General features: G+C 39.0%; 1 protein-coding gene across 7 annotated transcripts in view; it reads left to right on the top strand.

Annotated features, from left to right (window-relative positions):
* Positions 1-206: 206 nt before the first annotated feature.
* Positions 207-13,290, top strand: part of LOC101860798 (serine/threonine-protein phosphatase 2A 56 kDa regulatory subunit delta isoform) — a 76,912-nt gene continuing 63,828 nt past the window's right edge. For 3 of the 7 annotated variants that reach the window (XM_005094776.3, XM_005094775.3, XM_005094778.3), the window contains exons 1-4: positions 208-319; positions 536-604; positions 7,990-8,161; positions 8,781-8,980. In XM_005094776.3, coding sequence (XP_005094833.1) covers positions 293-319; positions 536-604; positions 7,990-8,161; positions 8,781-8,980 — 468 coding nt within the window. In that variant the 5' untranslated portion in view covers positions 208-292. Of the gene's footprint in view, positions 320-535; positions 605-7,989; positions 8,162-8,780; positions 8,981-13,290 lie in introns of all 7 variants that reach the window. The other 4 variants (XM_013080496.2, XM_005094780.3, XM_013080497.2 and 1 more) reach the window with 2 other exon arrangements.

Raw genomic sequence — 13,290 nt, 5'->3', positions numbered from 1 at the left:
AAGAGGGAGAGAATCAACTGTCATTTCAGCTGATAAATGATTACCCCTTATTTAAAATCAGAAACTATCTTAACTTGCTCGTAAAAGCGCAACAATAAGAAAGCCAGCTGTTTTGGGTGTGCGTCAAGTGAAAATGAATGAACTCAATACATCACTGTATGTCACATGATTAGGAAGTCTTAAAAACCATGTGACCACGGGTAACCAATGGACGTTCTTGTTTTGCGTAGAGCCGATCAAGTACATCGATAACCCTGTATCAACCTTTCAGGGGTTCCGTACTGTTGTAGACATGCCCAATAGACCTAAAAAGGAGAAGGTAGGTACATTTTTAATTGTTAGAAACGTTATTTTAACTGTACTGATACATCTGAATGTAGTATCATGTGAAATCATGTTATTATTGTGGCTGGGACAAAACAGAGGCTCAAATTTCATGGCACAAACCCATGCCCACTCAGTTGTTATGCACACTGCAGCTCCGTAACCAAACATAACACTACCGTTTACTCTTTTCCCTGTGTTCTAATTTCAGACAGCAACGAAGACGACTGGCAGTGCAAAAGCTACTGGCAAAGAAACCTCAGACAATGGGGACAATGAGGTAAGATTCAAATAAATGTTTTAAGCGCGTTTTTCACCCTGAAGGCGGCCATTATTACCGAGGGAACGCAATCCAACATGGCGGAAACATACGTTGAGAACCCCGTCCCTCCTTCCTCGTCCCTCCTTCCTCGTTTAGACGAGCTGTTTTTTCTTACATTGATGCTCTTATTTAATGTTTATGCATATGTTTGTAATGAAGGGAGATTCAACGTGAATTTTCAATGTCTAAAAGATCAAATTCCCTCTTTCTGTTCCCTTCAGGTATCTTGTCTTGTAGATTGTAGCAAGTTTGTAGTATCTGCACTCAACTGTTCTTTTTATAAGTGGATGTGTAGATTCTCTATGATAGTAGAGTGAGGGTAGCAGTGCAGCTGAGTGAAGTGTCAGTCAATTGAGAAGTGCTTGACAAGTGATAGGAGGTAACGGCTGCAGTGAACTTGGCGCTTTTTCGGTAGTTCCCACCCTATTTTCCCGTTTCGGCACGGGGAATATTTATTATAATGGAGTTAGAACTGTCTTTACAGTATTTTTTTACTAATAATACACCCGTCTCATGTACACGTTTGATATACTTTATTTCTAGTAGTATTTTGCATGCTGAACACGAATATATACAGGTAGTGTCAATTGCCACCGAGTCACGCGGTGGCAATTGACAAAAATTGACTTTTTGTCAATTTGCCACCGAGTAAATTGGAGCTCTTTTGCGTTGGTGGGTAGATAGAATCTAGCTTAATGACTATTGTGCTCGAGCGCTCGGTGTTGTGCGTTCGCCGTTCGCCTCTCTGTCCCTCTGTGTGTGTGTATGTGTTTTCCTGACCCCCGTCCCCCGATTTATGTTCCCCGATATAACGTGAATTTCTGCTTGAGTTTGTGACCTTCTACTTCTAGTTCTAGAATTGCCTGTGTTGGTTCTCCACCAAAGTGTAGGCTAAGGCTAGCCTAGATCTAGGCCTACGTCTCTTTGAAAACACGCCAAGTTGGTGCCGTAGCTCTAGACTAGATGCTCGTCCAAAGAATTAGTTGAGAGCAAATTGACCCATTAGACACACATTAAGTATAATGCTAAAGATAGTGTTGTTTTCCGACTTGACACCGCGTCACTCGGTGGCAATTGACGCTACCATATATATATGGCCTTCATTTTTGCCGCAAATCAATAGTTACTGAGTTATTGATGTTTGAAAACAGAACTACGACCAGTGGCGTAGTAATATTTGACATTTTTAACAGCATGGGGGCTGGGGGGTTTCAGGGGGGCATGCCCCCCTGAATTTCAATGATTTGATGTTTTGGCAATTAGGATTGATATTAACATGAAAACAATTGATTTGCAAGGGTTTCAGTTGCCACACGTGTGTTCTGCAGCAAAAATTATGGCAGTTTAGCCTTCATTATATCAGTGTATCTGTGTGTGGGGGTAAAAGTAAAAATTTACCGTCTTTACTGATAATATCGGCCTCTATCTAGATTGAATATTTGAAAAGATTTCAACTTATGAATCTCCTTTAGTAGTACTAGATCTAGAATCTAGATCTAGATTTCTAGATCTATACATTACATGAATGAAAATTACTTGAATTAAACGCTTCTGACTTTGTAACAATAACTGGCTAGCCTCCAGTGTCGTCGCCGACATAAAATAGGCCAAAATAAGGGGGGTTGGAACTACCGAAAAAGGGCCGTGAACTCTCCAGTAAGACTGAAGTGGAACCAAGGGCTCGATTTAGGCCCAGACCCTGATTCTATCTGAATCTACACGGACACTAGAAGGAAGTGGCTATCCTCACCCAGGGTGAAAATAATAAATATGATCGACCTCTCACCGCGGGTGAGACTTGCCAGCGTTGGCTATTCTCTCCCGTTGTGAAACAAAACCTGTTTTTTGCCTAATTTCGGAATACTGTCTATCGATGTGGATGATCAAATTGACAAAAGCAAAGAAAAAATGACATTCACAAAAGTAAACTAATTTTGTTGTCTGCAAAGATGCTAGGGCTATTTACCTTTTCGAATCGAGCCGAACTACGCGGGTAGCCATTTTGTTTTGCCTGGAAGTTCTCGCGCTACTCCTCTCTCTCTCTCTCTTTCTTTCTCTTTTTCTCTCGCTCTCTTTCTTGCTGCCCAAACAGACAAAATTGCACGCTCTCAATACAAGAGTGCTGGAACGTTTGTTCACGTTGAACGCTACACTGGTTGGCCAAGGTTATCACGGTGAACGCACACCGGGTGAGAATAGCCAAAAGGCTCGCCTGCGCTCTTCTCACCTGGGGTGAAAATAGAGGTGGCCACACTAGAATCTATCTTGTACTACATTTTAAAATTTTTGCTATTTATTCCAGTGATCTTAGTAGGAGAGCTGTCGACATAAGTTCATATCTTGTTGAATGTAAACGTAGTTGCCTATTTTGTGGATAAATATGGAAATCCAGATTTTTTAAAATTGTGTGGTTTCTGCCCGACTTTCAAGCTGATCATTTTGATTGCAAAATGGTGTTGATAAAAGATGTCGTGAGTAGTATTACAGTAATTACACGATATCTGTAAATTCTGAGTCCCTGCATAAGCATTTTCTGTTTCAGAGGGTCCGAAAGGTTTCGGAATTTTGTTTGTAGCCAGTTTTCACCTCTATGTTGGCATAGTTCTTATTAAGAATAAAACCCACTGGAACTGGGCATAGCTGTGTCAATTAGCTAGATTGGAAGGTGATACCGTCTAGCGCCCAAAGCGAACATGCCTGCACATAATGAGCAGATTTTGAGGTCTTGAATTTTTTTCTCTATACATTTTTGTATTCAAAATATGCACATAATGTGTAAGCAATTTTTATCTTGATACCCAAAAAATTAGTGTCAGCGAGGGTAGATTTAATTTTAAAAGACAACCACAAATTTCATATCAAAGTAGCCGCAATATGAGAGAGAAAAGATGCCATTTACCTCTCTATAAGCCGAGGGCAACGCAATAGTGTAGGTGTAGGCAAAGGACTTGTTCATTGCTTACATCACAGAAGTGTTCAGTGGTAGATCTTGTGTTACACACACTCCAGGTTGCATGTGGGTAGTCTGGTAAAATTAATGAAGACAGGGTTTATCGGATATTGTCGTCTTGTGTATCAGCACTCTTCCCTCTTCAACAGACCCCCCCTGGGGCGGTGCCAATGACAAGTGTCTTTAGGCCATTCCCAAAGGGGGAACATTTCTCGTTCATGCACAGTAGAATTGTAAATGGGCTGATATCACGCTCATAACTGTGCCTGAACTGCAACAGGGAACTGCTGCTTTTTCTTTCCTAATCCTATTGTCTTTTGTATGTTTGTCACACTCTTGTGACCCACTATTTCCGAGGTGCCTTAATAGTCAAAGCAGACTTTGTGCTGTTGAAGCCAGAGAGGTGAGCAGAGTAAGTCTGATTCCCTGTGAGGACTTCTCTGTTGACATCTACCCCTTGGCGCTCTTATGACCTTATGCAGTTGCGAGCGCCGTAAAATCTTTTCTACTAAAACTAAAAACTAAGACATTTTACACACTACATCACATCTTGGTGGAAGAGAGTAGACCATGGCAGAGCAATGTCAAAAGAAGTGGACAGGCTTTTCAGTTATAGAAAAACAACTGATCCTGGCAGATATGAATAAAAGTTCAATGTCAAAACCCCAGATCTGCGCAGCTATGAACCCAGTTGTTCAAGTTTGTCTTCTTTCCTTGATACAGCTAGAAATTTGTACGTGTACATGATGAAAAGATTTCCGCTTTGTGCTGATTTCATGATGTGCATGATGCTAGTCTGTACACTGAAAAGAAGCCTCCTTGACGAGTGCTGTAGGGTTTTGAGGAAACGGAAATGAAAAATCAGTACTTTGAATCGTGGCCATGTGCAAATGTCTTTTTCTTATTTTAAGTCCGTGTGCAACATTTGCTATTTATTGAATATGTAATGATATGCATTCAATGTGATATGATGATGGTTTCATATCATCACCATCCAAAATGCTTCTGATTTCGAATATTGGGACAGGAAGCTAATTGCGTCTGCCTTCTTTTAATTTTAATTTTCAACCAATCTATGTTCGGAGATTCGAGGGTTTGGCCCCTGAGCCACTCAGCGTATTACCGCTGAAAATCAAATCTTAGTGAATACTTCTCGGAAGCATGTTTTTTTACTTCAACAATTTTTAAAAATAATGTGCTTTAGTTTCTTGACAGGCTGAGGAAAATGAGACAAAAGTTCCTTTTTCTCTGTAAATGTAAAAAGCACATGGCTATGCCATGCTTGCAATAGCTGTAAACAGCACAAACATTGTGAAATCAAGGGTGCACAGCTCTTGTGCTTTGGTTATTCCACAGTAAGTCAAGTAGTTTGTGGGAAGACTGGCGTATGCACAAAAAACTGAGTGGGGGAAAGAATGAGTTTTCGGTCAATGGAGGTAAATGCAATTCAGTAACTGTAACAAGGTTACTAGCACTGTACTACACTGGTCTGTACAGGGAAGTGTAGACTACACACAAAACATTACAGTAAAAGAGTAAATTTTTCTCACGAGCCACTTGTGTCCATATCATAAAATTCCTTTGTCTTGGCTGCTAAAATATCTTTACTTCAGTCAGTCGGTTATAATAGTACCTATCTTGGGATGAGCATGAAGTTGGCGGCAGTACAACGGAAGAGCACTGATTGTCATCTTGACTAGTGGTAGACTGGTAGAGACTATTATAGAGGGAAACTGGCCAGTCTTGACTCATGTAGATCTGTCTTAGGCGATTGCCCTGTCCAGGGTAAAAACAAGTAAGTAGTCAATTACACGTACAGTTGCAGCTGACAATATGTAATTTCAAATTGAAAATTTCTACCAGATCAGAAATTGAAACCGGGCAGGTTTGATATGTGAAAAGAACCCTGTAGACATACAGTTTATTGTACCCAATGTTAGTGAGTCTTCAGGCTGTCTCAAGCCTTTCACGTAAACTAGAGTGTGAGTCCTTTCAATTTAAATTAAAGGCCTTACGGGCGTCCGCCTGCCTTTCAGTTATCAGGGTAGGCAGGGCCAGATGTTTTGCCTATAGGCCAAAGTAGTGCTGTCACTTTGAAGTTTCTATGGGCGACTGAATATTAGTCCAAATTTTATTATTGAAATTTTGGCCAAAGCATAAGAATAAATAGCATTTTCATGATTGGTGCAAATTAAAAGCACATTGGTGAAAAAAACCACTACATATAGGCCAAACTTGTACAAACGAATGAAGGATAGAAGTAAGCGGCCATCGAGTGTGTACTGTGTATAGTGGGCACTGTACCTCTGGTGGTCAATTCACTCACAGTATAGGAGGGGCAAATTTGCCTTTGTTTAATAATAACCGTTCAGCTTGAACAGTTGGCGGATGGGGGTGTAAAAGCTCAAATATACTATGTTATACCTTTCTTTTCGTACTTTGGTTAAACCTGGCAGTCAGTGGGGCTTGCAGTATGATGGGGGGGGGGGGGTGTCAACGAAGTTTGACTATTTAAAAAAATATTTTTATGTAAAAGTTGAAAGGTGTATTTAAAAAATCTTATCTCTTCAGCTCCTGGTTGATCATATCTTCCTGCCTTTATAAATTGTCTCGCATTCTTGCATCTTGGGCACTGGTGCTCACACTCTACATTGTTTAGTATACAAAACATTGTGAAACTTGTCCATATGCGAATCTGAGATGTGAACCACAATTTGTTTTCAAATTTAAAGCCTGTGGAGATCATGGAAATTAGGCCTGAATTATATATATATATATATATATATATATATATATATATATATAGAGAGAGAGAGAGAGAGAGAGAGAGAGAAGTGTTGACGAATGAATAGATCTTCTATTGTTGTCTATGAATGAAAAAAATTCGGTAGATCAGCCTTGAAGGTGACATGGAAGGTGCTAGTGAACATCGACTTGAGCTCTTGCTTTTTCTCATCTTGGATGGGATCATAGTCAGAAGTCATGTTTGTCTTTAGGCTTCTTTGGTGCCTTGGATTGTGACCTGTTGCTCTTTAATTCCTTTGAAGTACTGTGAAGTGTTGAATAGTTTATCATTAAAGGCTTTTAAAACTCCCTTGATTAGGGGTAATGAATAAATCCTAAGCATACCAAGAGATGCAATCATTTCCCTCTTAGAATGAAATGTCCATGAACATTTTTATGCTCACACAGCATTAAACGTTACATTTACTTTGATGTAGTTGTCACGGCATTTTTTCCTCTCTTTTTTTGTCTTCTTTACTCTAAGAAACTAAGCCAAATGCTCTGTATTTTTAACACTTTGCCGCCACATCTGGCCGATCGGCGATGTGTATCATCCAGTTTCTTTTGATATTCCCCAAAATTCCTTTGCCTTTGATTGCAAGGGTTTTTACTATATGAGCCTTGTGATGGCAAAGTGTTAAATGACATGATATTTGTGTCATGTTGGAACAAAAAGAAAATCAGAGTTAAAAGTGTGGGTGGTTGGCAGGTGCTCTGGTGTGGTTTGCTTCTTATTTCCTATCAAACGTCTATCGTCCTTATCTCCCCTCTTTTTTATGTTTGTTACTCTCTTGTAACACCTTTAGTCTTCTGGTGCTCATATGACCTTATGTAGTTGCGAGCGCCGTAAAACCTCTACTAACACTAAAGAGTTAAAAGTGCTTGTATCTTGTGTAGAGTTTCTTTATTATCTAATGATATTCTATGATTAGCACTGAATTGCAGCTGCGATGCATTAATTTTAAAATGTAGACATCTCTTTCTCCTGACTCCCTACTATAGAAGCTGTGACATTAAGCTATTTATTGTTCTATTCAAGTGTGAAGTGAAATTTGCATGGTACGGATAGGAAGCAATAAAGAATGTTGACTCTAAAAACCTCATGCTCTTCTGTTGTCAACAGGCCTTTTAACATAATGGGTCAAATTATGTGTTGTCTATGTGGAGTATTCTATACTAATTGGTTCAAGCATCAGTGCATCAGATGAACAGCAAAAATCAGCTTACCATAGTTTTATTAAACAAATCACCTTCACTTTTCTATGGACACATAGTTAGGTTTACACAAAATGTAGGCCTTTTTTCTTCTGTGATCGATGCCTCCTTGGAGCTTCAGTGTCCATGAATCCTTCAGTTCCTGCTCGGTTTTATTTAACGTTCCTTTGGGAAATCTTTTTCAGTATTTTGTTTAATTGTAAAGACTTCAAGTACGCTGTACTGTTACATGCTCTGCCTAATTTTTGTCCTATTGAGTAGGTGGGAGGCTATAATTTTCTTTTCTGCGCAGTTCTTTCTGTCAATGTATGTGGTTTCCTTTTTTTAAACTGACAACATAATCTGATTTCTGTAAATGTGATAACAATTGACCTTCCGGTTTGTTTTGCTTCAGGCAAAGAAAAAGGCCCAACAGCCAAATACTGCAGAAACTCATCCACCACCTACAGCAATATCAAAAATGAAGTACCCAGGACCCCCTCACATAAAGAGGGACAAGAGACAGAACTCATCACGTTTCAATGTCTCTAAGAACAGGGAGCTTCAAAAACTGCCATTGCTCAAAGGTGGGTCTTCTTGTTGTAACTTTATTATTGTTTGTTGCTTTCCATTGCTTTATTGATATTTATACTTTGCTGTAATACAGTGAATGAGTGTAATGTTCTTTTGGTATTAGTTCTGTGCTTTTGGCTTTTGACAGTGGAGCATGAATTTATAATTTTCAAATGTATTTTAGACATCTTGTGTCTCTTTTAATTATGAGAGTTTTTTGTTGTTGTTTTTTTTTGGTGAAAGAGCGTATTGGTATGCAGTCAGCAGAAGAGAATTGAGAACGGGTAGAAATAAAGTAAACAAAATAAGCTACTCTTTCACTCCTTTCGAATTTTTTTTTTGGGGGAATAGCTCAAATAATTTACAGCATCCATTTTTGTTGTATCTTGTTGTAGTTTACATTAAAAAGATGTGAAGTAGGGAAGGCAAACTCTTTTATTCTTGTCTTTAGAGTGCTTCAATTGGTCTTTCAATTTTTTGAATCTATGAATCAGAGGCCAGTTACTTGTTACCCTCTGTAGAGCATTTCGTGGTTTGGGCTTCTATTTAATCAGTGAGGATGCTGAGTTGGTGTGATCAATGATATAACAGTGTGGAATATTGAGTTTTTAAAATGTTTTTATTGCTTTTCAGATGCCACGCCTGCAGAGAGAGAGGAACTATTCATTCAGAAGATCCGACAGTGTTGTGTGCTCTTTGACTTTGTGCAAGATCCTCTCAGTGATTTGAAGTGGAAGGAAGTGAAGAGGGCGGCCCTCAATGAGATGGTGGAGTATGTTACCCAGAACAGAGGAGTTATTACTGAAGCCATTTACCCAGAAGTCATCCACATGGTAAGTGAATTTTCAATTTCAAATACAGTTGAGCCTGTCCATAACGTTCTCTCAAGATCACAGAGATAGAGGTCACTTGTTGGACTTGACAAAAGTCAGCAGATGGTTTAAAATCTGAAAACCTGATTTTATTTATCCATTTCAATTTCATAAAATTTTTCATTGATCATAAGAGCCTCTTTGCATTTTTGACCGTATACACTCAGTCTAAGAAAGGGTTGGCAGAAGACTTTCATAAAGTAACTGCTATGAGTAGGTTTTGAGGCTGATTTGTCACAAAAGTGAATGATCTTGGCTGTGTTGTACAGGGAAAACTTTAAACAGGTTGAAAATATAAAAAGGCAAGTGTGTCGTGGAACAGTGGCCGCCAGTATAGGTGACCACTAAGGCAGGTTTGACTGTATTTTAAAAGCAGGCTTTTAAAATCTTTTTGTATGGTTCAGTGGTGACTCAGATTGATTTTATGCTGTAAAATTCAGTCCACACAGAACCACATCCTGAATTCTTGGTTCTGTTACTCCTTTAAATGTTTTGAGCTTGTGTCCCTGTCTGTGTGAGAAAATCTTTGTCTTTAGCGTTGCATCTGCGTTGAGTGGACAGAACAATTATGCAGCATGAGAGCATGGATTGAAAGTTATAACTAGGTCTTGAAACTGAAAAAAAGTTTTCACAATGTATGTTACTTCAGTGCATTGGGACCTCGACTGAAATAGTACACTTAATAAAGTGAAATAATGAAACCTGAATATCTAATGCCTGCAGCGGAGTGGAAAAAGATGCTATGATACATGTTTGTGAAGATGAGAAGGAGTGAGGGTGGGTGGTTGGCGGGTGCTCTTGTGTGGTTTGCTCCGTCTTTCCTATAAAACATCTATTATCCATATCTCTCCTCCTTTTTTGTGTATCTTATTCTCTTGAAACACATCTATTCTCCGGCACTTATATGACATTGTGTTGCAAGTGCCCTAAAACTTTCTAAAACTAAAACTGAAGGAGTGAGGGTTGATTTGGAAAAAACTTTTATTGATTCTTTGATAAAGTGTGTGTTCAGGGACTTGCTGATGCCGAATTAACAAGAGTGGTAGCTATTTATTAATTTTTTTAATTGAAAAGAAAAGCACTCATAAAATAAAGTGAATCATTGGGGGTCAGTGAGCTGATCTTTCTGAAAGAAGAAGTACTATTTGCGAATTGCTATATTATTTTGTACAGATCTCTCACTTTCACTCATGCTTCACTTATAATTTTTAGATTGTAAGTGAATATCATTGAATATGTTGGCAAAATGCAAGAAGGGAAAGAAAAGATGGATTATACAATGTATTAATTTTTTTAAAATATTGAGAATAAGTTCTTTTTTTTTTATAATTAAGAATATATATTCAGTATTCTTTTGCTGTTTTTTGTTTGTTTTTGTTTTGGTTGTTTTGTTGGCTTCAGATTTCTCCAAGTAAAGATATCTGCCTAGTCTTTTGTTATGTCTAAACGTTTCTGTATGGAAAAAAAAGGGGGGGGGGGGTTCTTTGCCGTCATAGCACCTCTTACGTCTCTCACTTTTCTTCCCAACCCGTACCCCCTTATCACCCTCTGTCCCCTCAATTTCTATCTCGTCTCAGCCAGCTTTGCTTTTCATATTCCCTCGTAAGGTCTGTTGACATCTGAGTGGTCCCCAAATAGGATTAGTGAGCTGATAAGAAAGGCAAGGAATGTCATGGGCTGTCGTGTTGTGTTCTCTTGATGAATTTCTGGCTTAAGTCAAGTTGAACTCCCCAGTAATTTTCTTTTGTTGGAAAGAGAGCATTCATTACTTCTGATGGACTCGCAGAGCGTACTAATAGCTTTCTGGTTGGTTTGAGGGTGCCAATAATAAGGTTTACTTTTTTTTACATATGATGTACTGTCTTTTTGAGATCATAGTTTCTGTCCTTCAGGGGAGGTGGAGGGAGGGGGGTGGGGGTGCGTGTTGTGCGAAGTTTGTGTGTCCCCACTTTTGTTTACCGACCGATTTCGAGTGTATGTGGTTCTTTTTGTCTCAAACTAACAAACTAAAATGTTAAATGTCATGAACAAAGCCTGCCAATGATTATGAGTAGCCTTTTACTCTGTACTGTCGTGTATTCTGTTGCCAATTTTGACAGCACTGTACAGGGCAGCTTGCTATCGGTTCATCCACTCTACCCTTTTATGTCGTAGCAAGGAAAGCAAAGAAGACCTGTCACAAAAGTATTGCTGTCAGGCTCTAAGAACTAGGAGTGTTGTCAACTTTTATAACAAATGATCCTTTCTGTAGTGACGCTGAGTGTCTGCCTAATGTATTGGGCAATAAACCAGGAAGAAATTAGAGGGCGTAATAAAACTTTCATAATATAACTGTAACGTTTGCTGTTTGCGTGTGTCAAGATTGTTAGTCCCGGGAACTGGAAGAAAGTTAATGTGAACGTCTTTTATAAATTATGTATACACATAAAGATGGCCTTGATATCTATGTGTTCTGTGTGCTTGTAACTAATTATGGGGAAAAATTGCGCGACTCGTGCTGGCAGTTCTATTTACTTTTATTTTGTGAATGAGCCACTGCTACGGTTCTTTTGTTCTTGTGACAGTACGTTGTGTGGATACGCCAGAGACTTGCTGCATAATGTATACAGTTGTTGGTCGTAGTTTTTGTTTGATAACGCCACTGCGTTTATCAGGGATGTGATGACCTGCTTTCCTTCCAGTACACTTTCATTGATTTAACAGTTTATCAGAAGTGACCCTTTTACTGTGTAGCTCATGGGATGGGTAGATAAAATTCGCCAGCCGATTATTGATTCCGAACTTTCCGAAGAAAAAAACAAAAAACAAGTCTTTTTAGCGGATAGTTAATATCTAAAATAGCGAGAAAGAAATGAATGGATTTTTGTTGTTGTACCTAAGTCTAGGCCTTCTCACTAAGTGCAACGCTTTTGATACATCTCCAAAGTGACTTTGCCAGGAAGCAACAGTTGTGAATCTTTTTGACCCAGAGTGGACAGAGTGCTACTTGGTGGGGAATCTGGCTTCCGTGGTGGATTAATTAGTATGAAATAAAGGAGTCTCTCAGCTGAGACTAGGGGGGGAAACCACGGCTGATGGAATACGGGGATTGAGTGAGGGGGGTGGGGGGGTGAAATTAAACGGAGGCAGGAAACTACGACAGGCACACGTTCATCATGGTACCCACCTAGTGGCTTGGACCATCACTAGACTAGATCGAAACAGATGTCGTGGTTTGAAATGTTAGACTACTTTGTTTGGAGGGTGACTAAGTTTTAACATCGTGATTTGTTCTTGTCGAAACATGCTTCCATTTTGAGACTGTCAAGACTGGACATTCACTTCGAGTAATACATTAATAAATGCAAATGCGTGTATTTCGTCGGTGTATCCAATTAACGACAGAGTTTACCTTTGTTCCAACCTTTATTAATTTGGAACGATTTTCGTTTGCGTGGTGTCTTGTTACCGTGTGGGAAAGTGAAGAGAAGAGGGGCGCTGTAGGAAACGACGTGGAATAAAAAAAAAAATCACAGGGACACATAATTTGTTGAAGAAATTGTAGGAGTTCTCTGCTCCGAATTTGTCCTTCCTTCTGCATTCACTGCCTCTACCGCAGTCTTTTGTGGGTGGGTTGCGGGTGCTCTGGTGTGGTTTGCCCCGTTTCTATCAAACATGATTGTAATCGTCCTTTTATCTCTCCTCCTTCTTTTTGTGTTTGTTACTCTCACTAACACCTCTAATGCTAATATTCGTATTTATATGACTGTATTGTGTTGCAAGTACTGTAAAATACTTACTAAAACATAAACAAACAACAGACCTTTGATGTTTAGAGGCAGAATATAATACTGCATGAAAAGTATCGTCAAGTTGGATTTGTGTGATTATTGAGCTGGCAATACGGCAATTCAACTAAGATTATATTTTCGCCATTTGCTTTGACGTCAGCAGTGGTACTGGAAGTGATTTTAAAAAAAAAGAAACGAATAGAGAAGACCTGAGAGTTGGGGCTCGCCATGATATGGAATCTTTGTATCATATTACACACTTCTAATTTTGGTCTCAAACATTAGTTTTTCCCTACCAATTTTATTGTTTCGTGAGATACTTCGATTCATCATGTATATTACATTACATACGTGTATGTATAGACATTTATATCCTACTGCTACGAGTGCAAGCTGCTATTGTTGGTACTGTTCATATTGATATTATTTTGTATTTAGTCACGTTTTTCTATCCGTCTGTGATTCTGTCATTTTCTCTCTGTCTGTCGGTCTCTCCCCCCC

This window comes from Aplysia californica, unplaced genomic scaffold (genome assembly GCF_000002075.1).
Source record: "Aplysia californica isolate F4 #8 unplaced genomic scaffold, AplCal3.0 scaffold00089, whole genome shotgun sequence".
Lineage (NCBI taxonomy): Eukaryota > Metazoa > Mollusca > Gastropoda > Aplysiida > Aplysiidae > Aplysia > Aplysia californica.
This window is presented reverse-complemented; position numbering and strand designations above follow the sequence as displayed.